The sequence below is a fragment of the Epinephelus lanceolatus genome, chromosome 2 (genome assembly GCF_041903045.1).
Source record: "Epinephelus lanceolatus isolate andai-2023 chromosome 2, ASM4190304v1, whole genome shotgun sequence".
Classification (NCBI taxonomy): Eukaryota; Metazoa; Chordata; class Actinopteri; order Perciformes; family Serranidae; genus Epinephelus; species Epinephelus lanceolatus.
The window spans coordinates 47,986,075-48,010,249 of record NC_135735.1 but is presented as its reverse complement, the minus strand read 5'-3'; the positions used below and the strand labels follow the sequence as shown (position 1 = coordinate 48,010,249).

The 24,175-nt window shown below is 41.8% G+C and overlaps 1 protein-coding gene across 4 annotated transcripts in view; it reads left to right on the top strand.

Moving 5' to 3' along the window:
* Positions 1–24,175, top strand: part of shank2a (SH3 and multiple ankyrin repeat domains 2a) — a 443,207-nt gene that overhangs the window by 25,792 nt on the left and 393,240 nt on the right. For 3 of the 4 annotated variants that reach the window (XM_078162170.1, XM_078162166.1, XM_078162159.1), the window contains exon 2: positions 7,752–7,822. The exons of the other annotated variant lie outside the window; for it this stretch is intronic. In XM_078162170.1, coding sequence (XP_078018296.1) covers positions 7,811–7,822 — 12 coding nt within the window. In that variant the 5' untranslated portion in view covers positions 7,752–7,810. The remainder of the gene's footprint in view (positions 1–7,751; positions 7,823–24,175) is intronic. 4 annotated transcript variants of the gene reach the window in all.

Below are 24,175 nucleotides of genomic sequence, written 5' to 3'. Positions count from 1 at the left end.
ATAGATAATGTGTCATTAGTTTTGATACAGTCAAAACCTATCTCCACAGCACTGTGTCAGCGCTTGAGAAAGGTCTGAAGTTCACATTATCATTCTGCTATAGGGGAAAAAGTCAGTCTGGATTCTATGTCTTTATCTAAATGAATCGCAGTCATCCTGTACAGTGTTAACCCCAGAATGTAGCGATGGAGCCCTTGCAAAATAGTGTCAGGGAGGAATACAAACAGTGACACAGCTAACTGTTAGCATCACCCAGCTAACATTACTGAGGGGTTTAATGTTAGAGTCAAGCTGTTTTGTTGTAGGTGTGAGTTTGTTGGGACTGTTTAATAGCTCAGTGCTGGGTGTTAGTGCTGATGCTGTATTAGCTTGGGCTACCCTGGAAGGCTAACCAGGAGGAGAGTGGCTCTGGAGGCAGCAGCAACAGAAAGTTTGCTGATGTGGTTGGGAGTCAGTATGGTCCAGGCTCAGGCCCCAGGCGCAAAAGAGGGTCAAATTAAGGCATTGTTTGACCAGAGAAACTTCAAAAAATGTTACAAGTCGACTCCGCCATGTCAGAAAGCAGATCACCATCACGCATGATGGTCTTACGAGATAGAGTCTGGGCTTTTTACGTTGTAGATCTTAACAACAATTTAGCAAAAGAACAAGGCAGGCATGCCTTACTGCATGATCCAAATCCATTAAAACTTGCCATCTTCAGCATGTAAGTTGTTAGCTCAGAGGTGAGGTTTTTTTCCAATAGTGAAGGGGATTTTGCAAAAATGGTTACACGCAAATAGTTCAAGAAGCGAGAATGCTGGCCTAAATAGTCAGCCATTGGCAGGCGTACAGCCACAGTCTGCATGTGTTGGTCCGACTACATTTGATATAACAAACTTGGGACAGATGGACTTAGGTAACAGAACACATGAATCATTCTGTCCGAAGTTTGTGGCCCTCTTTTACCAGTTCAGCGTGAATTCATAACAAGACAACTATTTATGAACATTTCTTGGAAAGCCAGCAGCTGTGTGATCTGGCCTGTTTCAGCTAGACTCAGACTGACTGATGGTATCACCTGCAACTCAGCCTGTTAAGTTGCTAGTGGCTGGTTTCAGAACGTTTGGCACATCACTCGTTTCAGCAGCCAGTCAGCTTGTAAAGAAGCCAGCCAGTAAAGTCAGTTACAAACTATCAGGTACAAACTATCAGGCAGCATGTTTGTATGTGTGGTGTTTACTATGCTGTGGTGTTTAAATACATGTCACTGCTGATTCAGAAATACCTCTGACACACCCACCAAATGAGAAAAAATGTACCTCAAAGCCTGTTGTGCATCATTTCCCACCATTTCAAAGCAAATTTCTGTCTCATTTACATTCTCCTGCCTGTTGAGTCGTATGTTGGTTTCCATCTTCAGGGTGTGTCGTGTTGGATATGGGTCGCTGCTGCTGCTGTTGCTGACTATATGTGCACATCACGCACACATATTTTAAAAAAACAAAAAAACAAAATATTAAAGCTATAGTGCGTAACTTCTACAGGTCCGTAAATGTCCGTTTCACCCAAGCCACTACTAGAGGAGATGACACAATGCTGATTAAGCCGATCGGCTCCTCTAACATCTCGCGGTATTTTTCAATATATATCATTTTTAGTTTGTGTGTCGTTCCCGCGCTGGCACACAGGAAATGCATCCTCACAACAAGAAGGGAGGGGGAGGAAGAGCGGAGAGTGTCATAGCAAGAGGTAGAGCACAGGTAGAAAGAGAAAGCAACATGGTGGAGAAGCGGCCGAGACACGGTTCAGAAGTGGATCCTACCACTAAGAAAAAGGTTTGTCCTTGCGGTTGGCAGAAAGTAACATCAGTGAAAGGCCTCAGAACTCATCAGGGAAAGAAGAAGTGTGTGGCAAAGAAAGGGCAGAGTAGCTGCATTGATCAGTACTTCCTAAGAAGTCAGTCGAGTCAGTCGGATGAAGTCCAGCGGCAGGTAGAAAACCACAGTTTGCAGGATATCAGTAACGCTGCCACTGAGGAGGAGGGGGTAGTAAGAGAGGATGCAGGATGCATGGAGCAAAAGGTTAGAGTTAGATGGCCTAGGGCAAGTGACAGTGAAGAATGGGAGATAGTTAATAGAGATTTGTCAGTAATCTTAAGTAGGCTTAGAGGAAATGCAATAGAAAGGTTAGAAAAGATGGGAGATATAATTTATTCATATGGTGTAGAGAGGTTTGGGGTGCATGAGAGAAAGAGGAGTGAGAGTGTAAGTCCAGGCGGCAAAACTGAACATTACCTACAATCTCTGCATGCCTAAGAGCTGCCTCTGCCTCCTGAACTGCCAGTCTTGGGTTCCACTTCCTCCCCTTGGTTGGATTTGGAACCACACTCCTAACTACCACGTCCTTACTCCCAGATAACAAGAGCTCTGTCCTGACCTTGGTACATTTAAATTCCTCTGTTAAACTAGATACTGGCAGCTGAAGTATCCCTTTACAATACAATGCAACACTACTTAGGCACCTAGGAGCGCCCAACCACTTCCTAATATAGGAGCTAACTGACCTTTCAATTCTCTCCACAACAGATACTGGAATTTCACTTAATTTCATTAACCTAGGATATAGCCCAAACTGCAAACACCACAACTTCAACTTTCCTGGAAGTTCTGATTTATCTGTTCTATCCAAACCTTAAACCACATCTTTTCTAAATTTCACCACCTGTTCCTTATCATTCAACTCTACATTGTACCACCTACCTAAGCTCTTAACAGACTTTTCCCTAATTGTAGGGATTTCCTCATCATCTATGAAAAACTTCCTATCACTTAACTTCCCTCTACGTATCGAGATGCTTCTAGACTTACTAGGCTTGATCTTCATGCTGGCCCACTTGAGGTTCTTATTTACCTTCTCTAGTAGCCTCTTTGTACATGGTATTGTTGTGATCACCAGTGTCATGTCATCCATGTAAGCCCTAACTGGTGGAGATGCAACCCGTTCTGCTGTCTCTCCCCACCTACCACCCACTTAGAAGCCCTGATGATTACTTCCATCGCCATAGTAAATGCTAATGGAGAAATTGTACACTCTGCCATGATGCCTATTTCTAGCCTCTGCCAACCTGTTGTGAAACCTGCCGTACTTAGACACAACCTAATATCCTAAAAGTATGCTTTCACCAAGTTAACAACTACCTGTGGCACACGAAGTAGTCAAACACACTCCAAATGAGGCTATGCAGTACTTAACCAAAAGCATTTGCAAGATCTAAAAATAATACATGCAGGTCCCTTTTCTTAATCTTCGCTGCCTGAATCTGGTGCCAGATCATGCTAGTATGCTCTAAACACCCTGCAAAACCTGGTATTCCTGCCTTCTGCACCATGGTATCCATTAAGCTATTCCTTTCTAAGTAGCTAGGTAATCTCTGCGCTACTACACTAAAGAAAATCTTCCCCTCCACATTCAAGAGAGAAATCATCCGGAATTGGCTAAGGTCCACAGACTGACAGATGTATATATAGGTATTGCACACTACACACGTTGACACCTTTCTTAGTTTACAAACGTGCTTATTCTCACTGCAACCCAAATTTCCACTGCACACTTTAAGCCTGCCCTGACTGTCTGACTGAGATTAAGCTGGAGTAGCATTACTGACTGATGGGGGAAGGAAACAGACTGACAAACCAACAAACAAACATAAAGAAAGAAAAGAAAACTAGTCTGCCCCAAGGGCATTTCCCATTTCTTTTTTGCCCGCTACCGGGCGGACTAGACAGAAAAAAAAGGCCTAAAGGAAACAAAACAAACCCGAAAATATTCCCACAGCCAGAGCAGCTAATGGACCCCTGATGCTCTGCAGGGGAAACAAATACTTCAAACTCTTTATTTCAAATATTTTGAAATACATACTAATTAAATATTCAAAACATCATAACTAAACGCTTAAATACCTGGTATGTCGATCTACACACCTATGACTACCAGCTGCCTTCAACCCACCAGGGATGCAGGTCTGAAATACATGAACACAATACATTTCACACACATGCAACTTAAAAGCATAAACACACTAACAGACATAAAAACACAACCTTAGGCTCTTTGTTCGCTGCATGCCAGCATGGAATGAGGTGTGCACCTGCCTTACTCCTCTGGCCTGAACCCATGTCTCAGCGTGAGTTCCTCCTACAGGTAGCCCTATATGTGCATAACGGCACTAATGCCATATTCACATGGAATCAGGCAGATGGCAGGCAGCAGACGGGAGACATCTGCTGGATGGAACGGGAGAAATAAACAAGCAGTCTGACGGAACGGCACAACGGCAAAATGAGACACACGTGACTTGTGACACGTGTGTGTTGCTATGGTGATGTATTTACAGCAGATTGAATAAAATATTTAAAAAATATATATTCTTGTGTATTATGTATTGTTATTATTACAGCAATGCATATAGTCTATGCATATAAAAATCTGCTTTCTAGATATTGCATTTTACCATACTATGAATGAGAAAAAGCTTCTTAAATCATGTTAACGTTGTTGCTGGGAGATGAGGAACCGTACGTGTCTGCTGCAGACTCGGTCTATGGGCTACAGAGACCTAACGTTAGCCAGATAGCTCGCTAAGCTAATAAAGCAATTCATAATGTTACGTTTCATATTACGTACCTGGTATTCCACCCAGCTCTGCGCTAATCGCATCCCATATATACGCCTTCTTGGAAGCATCAACGTAGGCTTTTAAAGTTTGGTCATATAATTCTGGGTGCTGCTGCACCAAAAGCACTAGCTTTTTGTTGTCGATGTCAGCCATGTTTTCTTTTCTGTTTTGGAACTACGTCACATCCGGTTGAGCATTCCGTGGCCGGTGAACGGTAAAAGTTAAAATATTTTAACTTTGGACGGCATTGCCATCTACCGTTGCCGTGGACGGCATTCTCTGCCGTCCTTGCCCAAGTTTTACCGTCCTTCTCTTGTCCACTAACATGACATCCGGTTTGCCGTCTGCCGTTTGCGAGATTCCATGTGAATGCAGCATAAGTGTTGCCCCTCTGTTAACTTGCCCCGTGACACCTGCCACATAAGTATGACATTATGGGGTGATCTGTAAATGCAGTACAAAGTAAAATATTGAATGAGTTCACTACTAGGGGTGTAACGATCCATCGATCTGGATCGATATATCGATTTAATGATCAACGATCCAATATCATCGTGATATGCAAAGTGAGAACATCGATCCATATTGTCATCTTTAGCATAGGCATTTATTTTGAAAGTCTGTGTCACTGTCAAACAGTGGCAGGCAGATGGCAAGCAACCAAGAGAAAGACGATGAGTATAACATTAATTACTTGAGAATAAATTAGCAGAGTGGAAATATTTTGGATTTCGGCCAAAATATAGGAAAACAGACAGAGTGTCAGATGAGCGTCTCACTCTGCTAATTTCTTGCTTTAGCAACATTAGCTGCAACATTAGTAGTCTCGCTCACCAGACCTTTCTCAAGAAAAGAAAGGTCTGGTTGGGGCGACTCTCACTTTAAGATTGGAGAAAAAAACACCCTGGCTGCTTGTATTTCTTTCAACCAATCACAATCATTCTGGGCGGTGCCACAGCAACGGTGCGCTTGCAAAACTATTGCCGGTGGGAAACAGGTTTTGGTGTAACATGCCCACAAAAATATCACCTACAGGACGCGAACCATGGCAGAAAACGGCTATATCCCTGCAAGATCAAACACCGCAAAAGTTAGTAAAGGACGTGTTGAAAACTGCAACCGGAGGTGGTAGGGCGGAACTTCAGCGGGTGGCTCGTTCCGCCCAATGAGAGGCTGATCTATGCAGCGAACTTCCGCCCACTCAGACTACAGCATTAGCAACAGCTGCTCTGTTTCAACAATGCTGAAAAATCGTGCATGCTGGCTGAAATTCAATCGTGCTGTTCTGTCAGGAGATGCAGTGACTTAAACCGGGAACTGCCCATTGGTCCGACAGCCCATTGGTCCAACATCCCATTGTTCCGACCATATTAAACCCATTGTTCCGAAGTCCATTCCAAAATCATCATGATGCCCTGTGGTTAAGGTCTGGTTAGGTTTAGGCACAAAAACCACTTGGTTAGGGTTAGGAAAAGATCATGGTGTGGGTTAAAATGAAAAAGAAAGTGACAAACACATAAGCTGTGAGCCTGCTTCGCCTCAAGCCTTTCCCAGCTGACCCAGAGCCGGTCGCGGCGCACCATCAAGGCAGAAATATGCTCGCCGGGAGCCGTTCAGCACCGCGGACCGTCGGACCAATGGGTTGTCGGACCAATGACATGGACCCCTTAAATCAACAGTAAGTAAGAAAAGTAATAACAATTGTTTTGTCCATGAACCTTGACAGTTACTACTGAGCTGAATGTGATACTTTTGATAAATTATCTTGTTGTTAATCTGTGTTTTGTGGCCATTTCGAGAAGCTTTCCTTTAGGGCTTAAAGCCAGATAACCCTGAAGCTGACTTTTAACCTCTAAGGTTGATTTCAAATCCAGTGTAATGGAGTGCAGAGCTAATACAACACAAATGTGTCACTGTCCTAATACTGCATGTATACATGCTGAAATACTGTGCTGTTTTATTCATTTTGCAAACCTCTGCTTCTGCTACCTCTCAGTCCTTCAGTCAATCAGCTTCTGTCTCTTCAGGTCACCCTCTAAACCTCATACACAGCATGTCACACAGACACACACAGTGACGCATCCTTTGTGTCTCAGTGCCTCAAGATTACAAGGATGACAGTCTACTGTGGAAAGCGCCAAAGTGCTGATTTTATTCCATCTTTGATCTTCAGCTGTTTACTTGTTTGTTTTACCCCCTCCTCCTCCTCCTCCTCCTCTCCTCCCCACCCATCCTTGGAGATTTGACTGTGTGCGCAGGCAGTTGCATCAACAGCAAGATTACTGTTTAATCAGGTTCTATTGAACATTAATTTTGAATGCAGTTATTGTACAGGAAGGTCATATATTATGCATTAGCTCTAATACTAGGTCAAATCCTGTGTGTATTCCATGACATAGTTTATTGTGTTTCTGGTTATCGTGTCTTTATCATTTTATTTTTACAATTTTGAAATAGAAACATATCCACAAACTCTGCCTGATTTTTTTATCCTCCAAACCATTATTTGCCATTTGGAGAGATTACAACCTCGAAAACACGTGTAACACTTAGAATTAGTAACATTTCTCGATATCGGGAGTTCCCTTACGCAGCAGGAAGCATCCATAAAATAAATAACTGGTGGCATAAATCAAAATGTACAAAAGATAACCCCCTGTCCTACCCACTCTTTTTTCTCTATAGGTAGAGAAGTGGGGAGGAAAACTGTTGTGGGTGGCTGGGCTGATGTGATTAATGCTGATGCTATATGTTTAACATGTTGCATAATCATAAATTAGATTTGCATGGAACAACCATTCTCTCATTTGGTTTAGATGTCTAAGTGTTAGATAAAATATACCATAGTCCATATATATGTCTATGTTTTGGCATGTTAAGTTTGTAAAACATGTAGGCTGCAATAGCAATACATTTTTAGTTACTATTTTATGTTGTGGTAGAGGTCTGTAGTTCTTACTGTAAATATAAAAAAATTAAAGCTGATAAGATTTCCATGTAGCAGTATGTTGAAGGCTCCAGTGATTTAATTTACTGTAGACATCTCTGTTTCCTCCCTCCCTCCCCTCTCTTCTCTTCTCTCCTCCCCACTCAGGGAGCCTGGGTGCAACAGTGGAACCTCCTCCTTGAGAGAGCTTTTCTCCTCTGGATGTTATGGCTGAAATGGTACGTAGGCTCAGTCAAAGGCTAAAGACCTAGTTAAAATTAACAGGGATCAATAACAGGCAGAAGGAAACATGAGTGCCAGAGTGTGCATGTCCCTCTTTTTCATGTATCACCTTGGATGGTTTAGGATTAGAATGAATGTGAAGCTGGAAAGAAGACTGTCTCTATAAGGACATCTCACCTGTGATGGATTTACTATTACCCAGTAAAGGTCAGGCATCACTAGAATTACCTTTATCATGATGAATGCTCCAGATATTCAACTCTGTTCATCATAAACAATATCCAGTAGGGGATGTCTGTTTCTGGATAACACTACAAATCAAGGTAGTTCATCACATTAAATTTAAGGCTGTAACTGACTCAGAATTTGTCCGTTGAATCAGATTTGGATGTTCGATACAAATACTCGACTAGTCGTTCCTTTTCCATATACTGCTTTAAAGTTTCAAGTTCCAAAGGGCATTCAGTGTGACAGTGACATTCATGTAATGTAGTAGACAAGCTTATTGCGCTAACGATGGATCAGAAATGTGCAACTACATATCAATCAAAAGCCAGAGACTATATCGTATTAAATTGCTGTGAGCTGTAAATTCACCACTTCTAAGCAGAAGGCAGAAGATATTGTTATCTTGGAGCCTGATGGCACAAAGCCTCTCTTCCTCTTGGCAGCTGCCTCTGTGTCTGAGCCTGCCTTCGTTGAAGAGCATGAAAGCGAGGAGCGCTCACTCTGCACCTAAATAGTACACTGCACACTAACTGACAAAAAAAATAGACTGCTTCCGGCGTCAACCCAAACAACAGTAAGTAAAACCAACAGTAAGTAAGAAAAGTAATAACGTTGCTTATAATTAGTTAAGTTATAAGTAGAGGAAACATGTCCACTGGCTGCTAGGCTAATTTATGTAGTGTAAACATGCTTAAGCTAATAATGGGTGATTAGCAAAAAAACAATTGTTTTGTCCATGAACCTTGACAGTTACTACTGAGCTGAATGTGATACTTTTGATAAATTATCTTGTTGTTAATCTGTGTTTTGTGGCCATTTCGAGAAGCTTTCCTTTAGGGCTTAAAGCCAGATAACCCTGAAGCTGACTTTTAACCTCTAAGGTTGATTTCAAATCCAGTGTAATGGAGTGCAGGGCTAATACAACACAAATGTGTCACTGTCCTAATACTGCATGTATACATGCTGAAATACTGTGCTGTTTTATTCATTTTGCGGTGGTTGTTGGACCACCAACAACCACCAACTTTCACCTGGAAGTCTGGTGTTCGCTTCCTTTAAGGTTGTAAACCAAACCCTGTTCTTTTTCCCTAAACCCAACCACGACCATGTATTGGCAAAATGTAACCATGTGCGTCTGTTGTTGAAGGAAAAATACACATCAATCCGCAGTGTTGCACCAATGTAGTGCGTTTATTTTGAAAGAGACTGTATGCAAACTGTACATTTCCTGTGAAAATGGAAGTGTATTTTGAAAACAGGAAATGCATGTAACAGACTGATGTTTATACAACATCCCAGAACTTAAATAACCAACGCATCCATTGCATGTCATATCTGGACGTGGAAAGTCCATGACCAAATGTCAATATGTGACAAGGTTGGAGTGAAAATGTGTTGTTTTTACACAAAGATTGGCCACTACGAAGTCCCTTCTTTATTCCACCCACGCATTTTTACACAGAACTAAACAACGGCTGCATCATTCCACTCCAGTGTGTGACTTTAAGACATCACAGAATCAAAAGAAGTATAACAAGTAAGTAGTAGAATATTGATTTTAGTAAAAGAGTATTCTACTGATTTTTCAGTAGATTAATTGAGGAATGGAATTAGAAATACTTTTGCTCTATATGCATGTATGAACTCCCCAAGATACACAAGGAAGGAGCACCACTAAAACCCATCCTTAGCAGCATCAACTCAGTCACGAACAACATCTCCAAACACCAAGCTATGATCCTAGCTCCTCTGATTGGTAACACTCCACACCAGAGCATGTGAGCGGAGCGGACCAGGTGAAAATTTCCACTCCTCGCTCGCAGACCTGTCACTTTGCGCCGCTTGTCTGCTCCGCTTGGTTCTGCGCATTCTTTGCTCCGCTCCAAACCACTCCATCATAAATTTTATCCCGCTCCACTCGCTCACTACTCCACTCAAAAAAACTGCATTGTACTACCCTAACCTGTAATCTTCTATTCACAATAAAACATGAGCTTGGTAGCTTTTTTTCTTGTTCCACATTATCGCCATCTGTTAGTTTTACAGGAATGGTACACTTGTATGACTTCTCAGTTTCTTTTGTGAAGTACACAGTAAACTCCATAGCTTTGAAAGAAAATAGTGTGGGTGTGCGCAGGTGCAAAGATGCATTCTGGGTGGGGCATGAGCAACCGGAGCGAAATTGGAGAGAGAGATAAGGCTCCGCTCCATCTTTTAAAAAAAATAGCCGCTCCCCGCTCAACACAAAATCCACCGCTCTGCTCACATGCTCTGCTCCACACCACATCAAAAACTCTCAGGATTTTGCCAGCAAGACCAGAGAGATAACACTGGACTCTGTCGAAACTACTGTATGGTATCATACGACATCACTTCACTTTTTACTTGCATTCCCACCAAAGAAGCAGTTAAGACTGTGAGGAAACATCTGCTACAAGACAGCTTCCTTCCTAATAGGACTAACTTGATCCCAGACCACATTTGTGACCTGCTGAATCTCTGTTTGACCACCACCTACTTCAAGTACAGCAAGGGTCTCTATCAACAAAAGCACAGCTGTGCTATGGACTCACCAGTGTCCCCTATAGTGGCCAATCTTTACATGGAAGATGTGGAGAAGAGAGCTCTGACCACCTTAACAGGAACTGCTTCCAGCCACTGGTTTAGATATGTGGATGACACCTGAGTCAAAATCAATACTAAGGAAGTGGAAACCTTCACGGAACACATTAATGCAGTGGATCCCAACGTCAGATTCACACGGGAGGATGTCGGAGGAGACAGTCTACCCTACTTAGACTGTGCTGTACACATTGAAGTGGACAGCAACCTAAACATTGAGGTGTACAGAAAAGCTACACGCACAGACCAATACCTGCTGTTCAACTCTCACCACCCACTGGAGCACAAGTTGGCAGTCATCAGGACACTGAATCATTGGGCTGAAAATGTACCCACCAGGACAGAGGGGAAGGTGAAGGAACATAAACAAATCAGGGAAGCACTTAAACTGTGACTACCCCAATTGGGCCTTTGCCAAAACCTCTAAAAGACCTAGAGCAGAGAGAGAGGAAGAGACACATAAACGAAAAAACATTGTCATTCCTAATGGAGTAGGGCAATGTAGTGTATGCAGTTCAGTGCAGCCAGGAATGCACTGATTTGTACATTGTGGAAACAAATCAATCACTCCACAAGCACATGGCACAGCACAAGAGTCCAGCTCTTCAGGTCAAGACTCAGCTGTCCACTTAAATCTAAAGGACAAGGGACACTCTTTTGAGGACAGCAATGCACACATCTTGGCGAGGGAAGAAAGATGGTTTGAATGAGGCGTAAAAGAAGCCATCTACATCAAACTGGAATGACCATTGTTAAACAGAGGAGGTGGCCTATGACACCACTAATCACCCATCTACAATGCAGTCTTGGGATCCCTCCCTAGACAACTTCACACCCATTCACATCTGGTCTCACCTGACCCTAACGACACACATGATGGCCAGGTGGGTCAACGTCTCACATTGTGACCTTAACGACTCTGAAACTAAGAGCTCACATGTCACACCCACACAGGGTCACATGTGAGCTCTTAGGTTTAGGTTTAGGTTTAGGTTTAAAGCCTGCAACTCCGTACCAGTCATTTAGAACAGTATGTGCACCTCAAAAATTTCAGTTTCCAAACTTCTCCTGTCACAAGCGGTGTTCCCCAGGGCTCTGTCTTGGGCCCTCTACTATTCATCATCTATCTGTTACCTCTCAGTCAGATTTTCAGGAAATTTGGCATTCACTTCCAATGCTACGCAGATGACACCCAGCTCTATCTTTCCACCAAGCCAACTTCCACTCTCCCGCCCACCTCCCTGTCCAACTGCTTACTGGAAATTAAATCTTGGTTTTCACACAACCTTCTCAAACTCAACAGTGATAAGACTGAGGTATTCCTTGTTGGCACTAAATCCATTCTTGCCAAACCTAACAGTTTCTCTCTCATCACTGACAACTTCACAGTCCCAACTTTGTAACAGTAACTTTGCAAGCCATGATGCACATCACAATTTTGCATGATGTTTGTATGTTTGTGTGATGTATTTATTTTCTTTCATATTTTATATTTTATCTCCAAATTAATTAAGATGAAGGCATTGTAATTTTTTTAAGTGTTTTTTACCACTGTTATGGAAGACAGACTATGAATATTGTTTGTCAGAAAAAAACTCAAGATCTGATGAAATTGGTAAATGCTTCAATATCTCTTAAAACACCTATCCCATGCCACTTAAGAACAAGTCTGCTCTAAAAGTGGTTTCACAAGGCCTGATCTTTCATTTCATGTTTGATATGCTGCAGTAGAGACAAAATAATGAAAACATGTCAGTGGAGGCTGCAGAGAGCTTCTTAAAGATGAGTAGCTGTTCACTCTGTGAAAACTGATGCCATCTAAGCAGCTGTTTGAGTGTTGAGTTCAGCCTTTCAATATGCATAGAGAAAGCTGTTGAACTGACTTGGACTCAGAAACACTCAAAACGTTGAAAGGATATAAAGTAATTTAGGATATTTAACTGCTTTTCACTGCCAAGAAGGAATTGAACCAGCAGGTATTGGCTAAACGTGGAGTTTGTGAATGGTAGAAACGTTGGTATTTTGGTCCTTTTGTGTTGTGAGGCAGCAAAAAGGTTCAGACTGCATGCACTTGTAATAAATGACAATTTACTGAGTTACAGCACCATGTTTTCATGGTCTTTATACCACATTATCCAACTGCTTACCAACCTTGTGATTGTTGCTATGTTTGTGCCTGCAGGTTTGTGTTCGTTTGTGTGTGTGTGTGTGTATGTTTGTGTGCTTGTTTGCGTGCATGCGTGTGTGTATGTGTGTGCACGCAGTACAGGGTTTATTCTGTCTGTTCATCTCACAGTCTTTAAATCTGTGTCATTTATCTCATGCAGTTCCATTGATTGTCCCCCCCATGGCTCTGCCTGGCAGTGATTGGACACTTTTCTCCACTTGTCTCTGCTCCCCACTGTTCTCAGCAGCAGCAGAGAGGCAGCACTTTAACATATTTCTCTGAGCAGCTGCCAATTTCATCCTTACTTTGTCTGCATTTGGTTTTATAGTATGTTTTTTTAGCTGTTATCTAAAAACGTTGCCATGGGATGTAAGATAACAGAGCTTTATTGTTGTAGCAGCTTCATTGTGAAAATGAAGATGAGTTCTTCTTTTTAAATTGGACTCATTTAGTCCAGACCCAGATGGCTACTAATATGAAGGACATGAGCATGCAAGTCTGTCAGGCAGATGACAATATGAGCGTTTAGATTTAAAAAGTGAGACATGGAAAATACACCGAAGGTCGAGAGAGTGTGTGCGTGTGTGTGGAGGGGGGGGGGGGGGGTTGGGCGAGGGGCAGGGGCTACGTTTTTCACCGAACAAATAAGTAACCAGCCAAGTGAGAAAATTTGGCAAAGAAAACTGAGGAAGGCAGGAGTTCCAGGCAGAACAGGGAATAAATCAAACCAAGATGCAGAGAGAAACTGAAGGTACTTCTGGTTCTACCACAGTTTTTCATTGCAGTTCCCAAATAGATGGCTAAAAAGAAAATCAGCAGGAATCTGGAATAGGGCAGGATAACCTTAAAGAAAGGTGATGACCTTTTATACTCAGTAAAGCCAAAATCATTCCCTCCAAACTCAGGCCCTGTTAAAGTTGGAGCTTTGGCCTACAAGTTAGTCGGGTTCCTTGTGTCCAGTGTCCAGGATTAGGTTCCTTGGTGGTTAAAGGAAAACTACAGTGAATTACACAGTGTTAATTTCGTTGACAAAAACTATGACGACAATTTTTTGTCAACAACCTTTTTCCATTACGAAAACAAGCTGATAACAAACTAATAATAGTTCTTGATTATAAAAATGGAGACAAAATTCAGGTTTAATTTTTATTGACGAGACAAGACGTGACGAAAATGTTAGTGGTGGACTATCAGACATTCAAAGCTGAGAACTGCAGTACTCGTAATTATCTTTAAATGCGATGTGACCCACGGGCTGGCAAACTCTGGTCAATAGTCAGTGCCAGGATGTTGTGCTACCCAGCAAAAACACACACACCGGAGCAGTGTCAGCCGTTGGTGTGAGTTGTGAGACCTGTAACGCAGCAGTAAATAATCAGTTGTGTGTGTCTGACTGTGGATGGTGGAACTGCTGAATGGATATGGGGGGTCTGCTGGGTACAGCGGTGGCAGTCAGCAGCGGAACTAGCAGCCACCAGCCACTAGACTTCACGTGTTGATCCACGCACTCAAATCCGGACTGTTTCGGAAAGGTTTATGTTTTGATGCTGATTGACAGGCAGGTAGGAGGCTCAGTTATCTGTGAGTGTAGCTGCACTGTCAGTAAACAGTCTGAACTCAGATCAGTTTGATCTGACAGAGATGAAAGTTAAGTTTAATCACCAACTCTGTGAAAGGACACAGGCTGAACCTCCAGACCAACATGTTAGAGATTACGAAAGAATTCAGGCTTTAATGAAGTTATTTCTCTGCTTCTTAACAGTGAGATGGATGAGTCAGAGTTTACAATAAACCTGGGTACAAATTCTGGTTGTCTCAGATTAGTTATTTGTGGTGTCAAAGTTTTTGAGAGCATAAACAGATGATGAGCTTTTCAAGTGATGATCAGTAATGTGGGCATGTGAATTACCCCTTAAACCTGTCAAATACTGCTGGAGAAATGGCAGTTTGTAAGTGTTAAGAAATTATTTGTTGAAAAAACTGTCTAAATGAAATTTTTTATACAACTTGTCACCTTGATTCTAATTTCTGATACATGAAATACCCTCACTGGATTAGTTTTAAAATTAAAAAAAAACAAAAAAACATAGAAAACAAAATGAAAGTTGACTAAAATCTCATGAATTTTCATTGACTAAAATGTTTTGAATTTTTGTCAATTAAAACTAGACTAAAACTATGAAGGGTTAAAATGACTAAAACGTGACTAATACTAGTAAGCATTTTCCTCTTAAGACTAATGCCTGGTTCACACTACACAACATTTTTGTCAGTTCTGACAGTCACTGTCACATTACGCGATTGTGGAGTCATAAAAATCGTGCCGCGACTGGGCAGACAGCCATGACATACTACACGATGGTCCACACCAATCACCCCCAGTCTTCTTTCACGATGTGTGTGATGTCATCGGGATATTCTTGTCCTATTTTTATTATAATTACTATTATTTCAGTCACTGTGTCTGTTTGAGTCCCAGCCGAAATGTTGTTGTACTAACGTAAAAAGTGCCACCTGATGGCAGGAGCTGTTTCAGGTACCGTATGCAAACATGCTGATCACTGAATCCTCCACAACAAGTTCCTGCAAATGTTTGACAATAAAAACCTATTTAGAAAATGCATTAACTTTAGGCAATGGGAACGGATAAAAAATAAAAATATAAAAATACAGAAGGAATAATAAATAACGACCCGTTTATAATGTAGTCTGTTTCAAATGAAACTGGTAGCCTCTGCAGTTTATTATTAATATTACTTTATTAATATTACTTTAGTCTGTCTCCATTATAAAGAAATAACATTGTTTGCTAGCTTGATGCTAATGACAGTACTCACTCGGCTGCTGAAGTGCCTCTGCTGTTTCACACCATCATTTTCTCCTTTTTACTCTGTGGGGTAACATCCCTTGAGGAAATATCAAAAAGGCTGGGGTGCTGTTGACATACAGCAGCAGATCGCTCTGTGTTCCTATTGGTCAAAATGACAGCTGTGATGGGAGAAGTTGTGAACGACACAAAGAAAATCAAACATGCTAGACTTTCTGTTGGAACGTCATGAGGCGTCCCAGGCGTGGCGTCAGTTGTTGTCTACTATGACACACTACGCGAGATGAAACGATAGATGATCACGTATGACACTCAATGTCGTTCATGATCCATGCCAACACCGTATGCCGCTGCCTCAGGCTATAATCGGGCTGATATTGTGTAGTGTGAACCGGGCTAAGATTAAATGTAAAATAGCGTCCAAAATTAACACTGGTAGTACTGTAGTTGCTGAGCACTAAACAGTACACTAAATTTTGATTGTTAGAACATTTGAGGTAATAAATAGCTGCTCTCCGTTCAAACCCACTAAGATCCAGTAGCTTCTCTTGAATATAAAGCAACATGATGAAAACCATGAACAAGAACCCAGGTCTGTTGTTACTGTCAGTCCCCTGTAAGACAGTTTGTTAGTTAAACTCAACCACATTCTTCAGTGAAGGTCATTCAAGCTAATCAAAGATGCCTGAAGAAATTGTTGCTGTGTGCCATCAAATTACTTACTACAGGTCATTCATAATGAAATGAATCTGAATCAAGGCCCACTTACAAATACAAATTACAAATATCAATTCATGAAACTATGAATTATGACAACAAATTGTTGTTCAATGATTCACACCATCAGATCCCCTTACCTTGGTTCCCCAGTGGGGGTCCCTCAGGGATCCATCCTGGGACCAGTTTTATTTTCATTTTATATAAATGATTTGCCCGATATTTGCAAGGATGTTGATGTCCACTTATAAGCAGATGACGCAGTCATTTTTATGAGCGCGAAAAACCCTGACGAGGCAGCACATATACTTTCAACAGCTCTTACACACATACAAAGCTGGCTCACTGAGTCCTGCCTTTTATTGAATGCCAAAAAAACAGTGTGTATGTATTTTTCAAAACAACCCTACAATATCTCCTACTCAAATTCTAGAGTTCTTCTGGGAGGAGAAGAACTACAAATTGTGAATAAAGTTAAATATTTGGGTGTTCTGCTGGACTCTACTTTGTCCTTTAAAGACAATGTCAAAGCGATCACAAAAACTGTCAAGTATAATCTGTGTAATTTTAAACAAATAAGATCATCATTGACTGAAGGTGCTGCCCTGATGTATTTACACTCTATGATTTTTTCCCATTTGAGTTACTGTATAACAAGCTGGTCAAGCTGGTAGGTACTCAGAACGGCCCCGAAAGACTCCTGGCTGGGACTTGGGGATTACTTGGCGCTGATTGGATATACTCAAGGAGGGATGTGACGTCAACAGAAAGCAACAAAATAGCCGGCATTTTTAAAACTCAGCAGACGAGGGTTAGCTCGTTCATATAGCTTTCGCCGCCATGTAAAAAAAAACTCACTAAATGGCCTGTGAAAAAAAATATTCTTTCCAGCGGATATCTTAGTTACAACATGATTGAGCTAGCAAAGCAGTTTTGTGTTGATATGTGTGGTATTTATTCAGTTTTGGGAAATCACAATGTCTCAGCTAACAGCAGCAGCAAAGCTAACATCAGGATGTCATCTGTTAAAAGCCTCCCGTTGTCCGATACGACATGAAACTACTACAGTTAGCTCAATCATGTTGTAACTAAGACATCCGCTGGAAAAAATATTTTTTTCACGGGCCATTTAGTGAGTTATTAAAGACACCGCTATTGGCTAACGGCGTCCCTACGTCGCCCCAGTCAAAATGGTCGCGCAACGATTATGTCACATCCAGAGGGAGCCCGTAACTTTACAGGAACCTTCCTCGTACTCCACTCAGTGGAGACACGGCAGTTGAGAGGGCCGAACGAGAGGACGTTCCTGTAGTAGTTCCTGCCCCCGAAATAGTACCAGGAACTTCTTCAGTGGAAACGGGCCTAGAGATTGTGAGGTGTCATTTAGAAGAACCTCTTTAGGACAAAATGTCCTGTCGTTTAAGGGTTGCAATATATGGAATAATTTACCTCCATCTATGAAGGAATGCCCCAGTCTAGCCACCTTTAAGTCCCATCTGAAGGTGTGGCTTAGATCAATCCAGTCCTGTAACCATGTAACGAGCCAGTAAAGCCTTAACAGCCCAATGGCTGGTTACTTGAGATGAAATGTGCAATAGGGCTAAGTGCAATAAGTTTAGGTATAATCGGGTTATATGCAATCAAATACGGTGCAATAGAGCTAAGTGCAATAAGTTTAGGTACATTTGATTCATCAAGTAATCAAGTAATGGGATAATGTAAAATCTGGGGTGTGGGTAATTCTCTTTTCTTGTCATGGTCACTGATGATTTAATGCACTGGAGTTACTTTTTGTTTCCCCTGTATTTATTTGTCCCACTGAAATTGTTTGTGTATGTGTATTTATCGTTAAGTTCGTATTTTGTTCCTTTCCGTGTATTTCCTTGTATTGATTTTCTTCATTTTCTTCTATGTATTTTTCTCGTATGTTTCTTTTATGAACAACAACCTGCCTTAGGGACAACGGATGAAAATTAGCCTCGGCTATAATCTGGCATATTTACATTTTGTATAATGTTCATTAATATGCTCTGTCCCTAATATAAAAATAAATAAATAAGTAAATAAATAAATGACATCTATGACAAATTCTTCAAGAAAAGGAAAACTCACCCTCAAACTGTACTTGTGACTCAAAACTGTATGTAAGAGTCAACATTATGCAACTGTATGTATTTTATGTACATTATTATACACACTTACTTTCATTAATCTATAAGAACAACGCACTTTAATCAACATTTCTGTAACTGTGCCATTGTTAGCCAACTGGCTAATTTTCAACTGCAGTCCTTTGGTGAGATGTTTTGAAACCAACCCATTAGTGCTTACTGACCCACTTTCACCATATATAGGGCACATTATTAATTCATGTTCTATATGTTCCTGCTGTTGTATCTGTGTGTGTGTGTGTGTGTGTGTGTGTGTGTGTGCTGTGGGAGAAGATCAGTTAGGAGGATGGTTAACATATTCAATGAAACCTCCAGCCTGCAGGCCTCTCGTGTTTTTGTTTTTTTATTCCACATGGTTCACAGTTGAAGTTCTGCACTGTAGTTCATGCAGGAAGCAGGATATTGGTGATTTTCATAAGTGGCTAACAATGTAAATTAGGCCCTGAGTGTTAAATATTTGTATCTCTTTTTTCCGAAACAGAAAAATACAACCTTATATCTGAGTTCAAGTTTCTCTCTTTTGCCGACCTCAGACTCAACCTGAAACTCGACCGAAACAAAATAAAATTCCTTAAAACCATTGTGGTTAGTCGTTTTGTTGTTCTAACAAATAAATCCTTAATTCAGTGAGTTAGATGTTAAAATATACTGTTTTCCCCTGCTGTCTCTTTCTGCTGTTGCTACTAGTCCTGTAACGTTATTCCCACTATTCGTAGTCACTATGTTTCCCAGCTAAGCTGCCTCTTCCACCCAAGCAACAACCTCTTGAGATGAAAAAAGAAGCTCCTCAAATGGCCACTCAAGACTGGCTCCAGGAGCCAGTCAATTCCCATCGACCCCCATGTTAAAATGTCCAACTTGACAGTAGAGTTGAACAGGTGTACAGGCTAGTAGAAAAAAACAGTTTTGGCCTCTGTAGCTAATTTGCCCCTTCATGTCAACTGTAAGGGAGTGAATTTTTACCCTTTTACATTTTATTAAGTCTTAAAGTTATGTGTAATTCCTCAAGCTTGGGTTGTCTACCTGCAACCTGGGAGTTTGAGGGTTCTGTGCAGTATTTTAGCTATTCCTAGGACTGCACTCTTCCGGACAGAGACCTCAGATATCATACCTGAAATCTGCTGCAGTCACTCTCCCAGTTTGGGGGTCACAGCCCCAAGTGCTTATATTACCACTGGCACCAGTGTTTACTCCTTACATCTTTTCTAGCTCCTCTTTCAGCCCTTGGGATTTTTCAAACTTCTTGTGTTCCTTCTTCCTGATGTTGCTCAGAATTGCTATATCTATCACCACTGCTTTCTTCTGTTGTTTGTCCATCAATACGATGTACGGTTGGTTAGCCATCACCAGTTTGTCAGTCTGGATCTGGAAGTCCCACAGGATCTTAGCTCGGTCAGTCTCAACCACCTTAGCAGATGTCTTCCATTCTGACCTTGGGACTTCCAGCCCATACTCAGTGCAGATGTACCTGTACATTATGCCAGCCACTTGGTTATGGCCTTCTACGTACACTCTTCCTGCCTGCATCTTACATCCTGCTATCATGTGCTGAACTGTCTCAGGAGCATCTTTGCACAGCCTGCACCTGGGGTCCTGTCTGGTGTGGTGCTTCCATCCTGTCTTTAAGTCCAGCCACTGGTAGGATTTCTTGATGTCGGCCACTTCTTCAATCTCTTGGTGGTACATGCCCTGCAGGGGCTTGTCCTTCCATGATGGTTCATCCTCCTCTTCTGCATTCTCGGGTTCCTGCTGCCTGAGGTATTTACTTAGCAGCTCATTTTTGGGTTCCATCTTCCTGATATATTCCTGGATCTTGGTTGTTTCATCCTGGACAGTGGCTCTGATGCTCACCAGTCCACGGCCTCCCATGTTCTGCGGGGTGTACAGTCTCAGGGTTCTGGACTTGGGATGAAACCCTCCATGCATTGTGAAAAGCTTCCTTGTCTTGATTTCAGTGGCCTCTATCTCCTCCTTTGGCCAGCTTATTATACCAGCAGGGTATCTGATAACTGGCAGGGCGTACGTGATGATGGCTCGGACCTTGTTCTTTCAATTCATCTTAGCTGCTATGATGCCTGACAGCAGCTTCCATGTTATACAGAGGCAGGTTATTGGCCAATAGTTAGATGGGACTGCATCCTTCTGGGGATCCTTCATCATCAGGACTGTCCATTCTTTGGTCATCCACTCTGGATGGGTCCCATCCATCAGTAGCTGGTTCAATTTTTCCGCCAGGCGTTCATGGAGTGTGGATAGTTTTTTTAGCCAGTAGGTGTGGATCATGTCAGGGCCTGGTGCTGTTCCACCCTTTCTTGGATGTCTGCCGTTGTAATGGTAACTGGCTCTTGTTCTGGGAGATTGCCACTAGCCACTTAGCATTGGTGTTATGCGATGCCTCCTTCTCCCATATGCTCTTCCAGTATTGTTCGGTTTCAGCTCTGGGTAGATCTATTCTCATGTTGTTATCTTGCCACTGAGAGTACACTTTAGATGGTTCAGTGGAGAAAATCTTATTCATTCTCCTGGCTCCCTCTTCTCTTGTGTATCTCTTTAGGTGGGTAGCCAGAGCTGTGAGCCTTTGCTTGGCAGTCTCAAGTGCCTCAGGTATAGACTGCTTGTTGTACTTCCTAGGGATCCTTTTCTTCCCCACACATTTCTGTCACTCTGAGAGTTGACTGACTTTGTTATGTGTTGCCTTGATCTTGGCCTTCAGCCTCCTTTTCCATGGAGGATAGCACTCTTTGTGGCTCATGGTGTTCATCTTGTAGCCAAACATATCGAGGATCCTGTCTGTCTGTGATCCTTGACCATCACTGTTGCTGTGGTGTACATAAGCTGATTCATCTCAGTAATGGTCCTAGTAGGGATAGTTTGTAGTGCTGCATTCACATCATCTAGCAGACTTTCAGAGGGTACTTTGTCACTTGGCCTTGGTAATCGGCTTCAGGGGTGCTGGGATTCTAGCTTATTCATTATTCACAATCTCAGGTCATTCCCTTGCTGTAAGGAAAGCTTGGTACCCAATCTTGTCACCTAATCTTGGAGTGTCGGGATGATGATGATGTGATGATGAAGTGAGTATATATATTTCTAAATACCCTGGAATATGGTAGTATATTGATACTGCCCGAGCCTTATATAAATGTTCTGAAATTTGTTGCACATTTCCTTAAATATATCCTGAGAGGTTGAAATTTACTGTGGATGTTATATAACCGTAAGGTTTCTGTTCTGGTCAATTCAGCGACACCTATGGTCACTAGCAGCAAGAGAGTTTTAGTAATACAGAGTTTACTGAGTGAGCCATTTCCCACACAACAGCATGGCACAGAAATCAGATGTTTACCTTGATGATTCATTGGAGGTGTGCTTGTTCTCATGAACTGCATTAACGTCCTGCAGCTCTTTATCTAACAGTTCACTGTAGCTGTTGCTTTCTCCGTTACTCCCTTGCAAAAATCAGAAGCAGTCCACTAACAAAAAACTGACAAAGTATCTTGTTTTGTGAACCATCAGTGCTAATCTCAGTGACAAACATCCTGCATTTCCTGAGGCTGCTTCACAAGAAAAGTGGGGAATGTTCAGTTTGCATCAGTAGTAACAAAATCAGCCCTGATCCTACTGCAGGACAGTCAACAATACAATCACTAACAGAATGTGTACATGTATTGTTGCTGTAAAGTCCTTGTTCTCGAAGGAAAAAAAGCATTATAACTTTATTTTAGAAATTATATAATGGAAAAACAGCTGACATAAACGGTATAAATGTAATTTTTTGTCTGACTGACTAGAACTGTTGCCGAGCCCATCAACCACAAAATTCAATATACTGTAGACCACATGTACCACAGCTGCAGAGCAAAACTGCAGATGAATTCACACATTAGAAATGGCATTTAAGTGTGTCATGAGATAATCTGAATTTAGCCACACGATACCAAGAATGTCAGAGCTTAAGCATAACCCTGAGACATGGGGCATGGATCCCACACACACATAATGGTAAATCAGACCCTGCAAGAGCTGAGAATGCTGAAAGTGTCCAGATAATGAGCGGAAAGTCCTTAAAGAAGCCCATTAGTCCTAATAAGCTACAGTTTCTAGCAACCCATGGGAGAGGCTGGAGGTGCTTATACAGTATACAGCACACATACATGCACACATACACGCACACATACACGCACGCACACACACACACACACACACACACACACACACACACACACACACACACACATTATCACTTGTCTATCCTCTTGTCTCCCATCCATTTTCACAAGCCCCTACTCATTTGTATAGTACAAACACACACACACACACACCCACACACATATAAATGCATGCACAAACACACACTCTGTTGTCCCCAGATTTCTGCCTGTGGGAGGTGGTGGTTTGGTCCCTGGTGTTCGTGGTGACAGCTATTGATCAGGGGACGATGGCTGCTTCAGTTTGATCTCTCAGTCAGGAGGACTCATTACTTCACTGCTGCTCCCATTCAAACTATAGCAAGCAGGGAAGCATGGAGGAGAGGAAAGGGAGGAGGAGGAGGGACACAACTAATTCCCAACCACATGCCCCACATGTCAGTCAGTCCACCTCAGATCTTCTCCCCTGATTTGAGATGAATCAGTGTTTTATTTAAGTGCCCAATTGGTCCCTTCTTCCTTGGTGTTTTTAATGTTATTGATAGTTGACATACACATATGTAACCACCATTGTAATGTTAAGATCTGAACAATAACAAGCATACTGCACAGTGTTTACCATTCCAGAACCTCCACTAAATCCTGCAAGGATCTGTTCTGTGGACATTGAATACATCCACTCTTAGGACCTACCTGTTCTCCCAGGCCTATGAATAGTTAGTACCTCTGTCTCTCTCTTCCTCTCCTCTCTAGTGTTCTCTTTTGGGGATGTGTGATCGGGTATGTCTGTGCGGGTGGGTGGGCTGCGGATGAATTACTCTCCAGACTTAATTTATTTTTATTCACACATGTTGTTTGTAAAAGCACATTGACATTATTTTGTATAAAATAAAGTTTGATTTGATTTGATTTTGTCACAGGAGCAGAAGCACACTATCCTGGTAAATCTAAGGAAATTGACTTGTTCATATTTGGGGATGCACTGATTTTGAAATTTTGCAGCCATAGTGGTACCAGTGTTTAAACTAACAATTTAGTCTATGGCAGATACGGATACTGTTGTTTTTACATTATTTTTTACATTTTGTTTTGTTGTTATTTATTCCCCCCTTTGTGCCAGGGAGACAAAGAAATCTACACAACATTAATAAATAAATGAATAAATAAATACATAACAGAACTGTTTTAAAGTCATAAAGTCCTTTATTAAAGGATAACTTCGGTATTTTTGAACATGGGCCCTATTTCCCCATGTGTATGTGTGCGTATGATTCATAGGTACAACTCGTTTTAAAATTTGTTCAGTATTGAGGGAGGCGGATGCAGCGGCAAAACGAGCTAAAACAGTAACGGGGGCAAATGCGTCCCGTATAAGTTTGTGCATTAAAAGTGCTTTTTTTCGCCATTGACCGGTTCAGATCGCCAGTGCTGTAAATAGCATACTAAGCGTTTCCCTAACCCTTCACCTC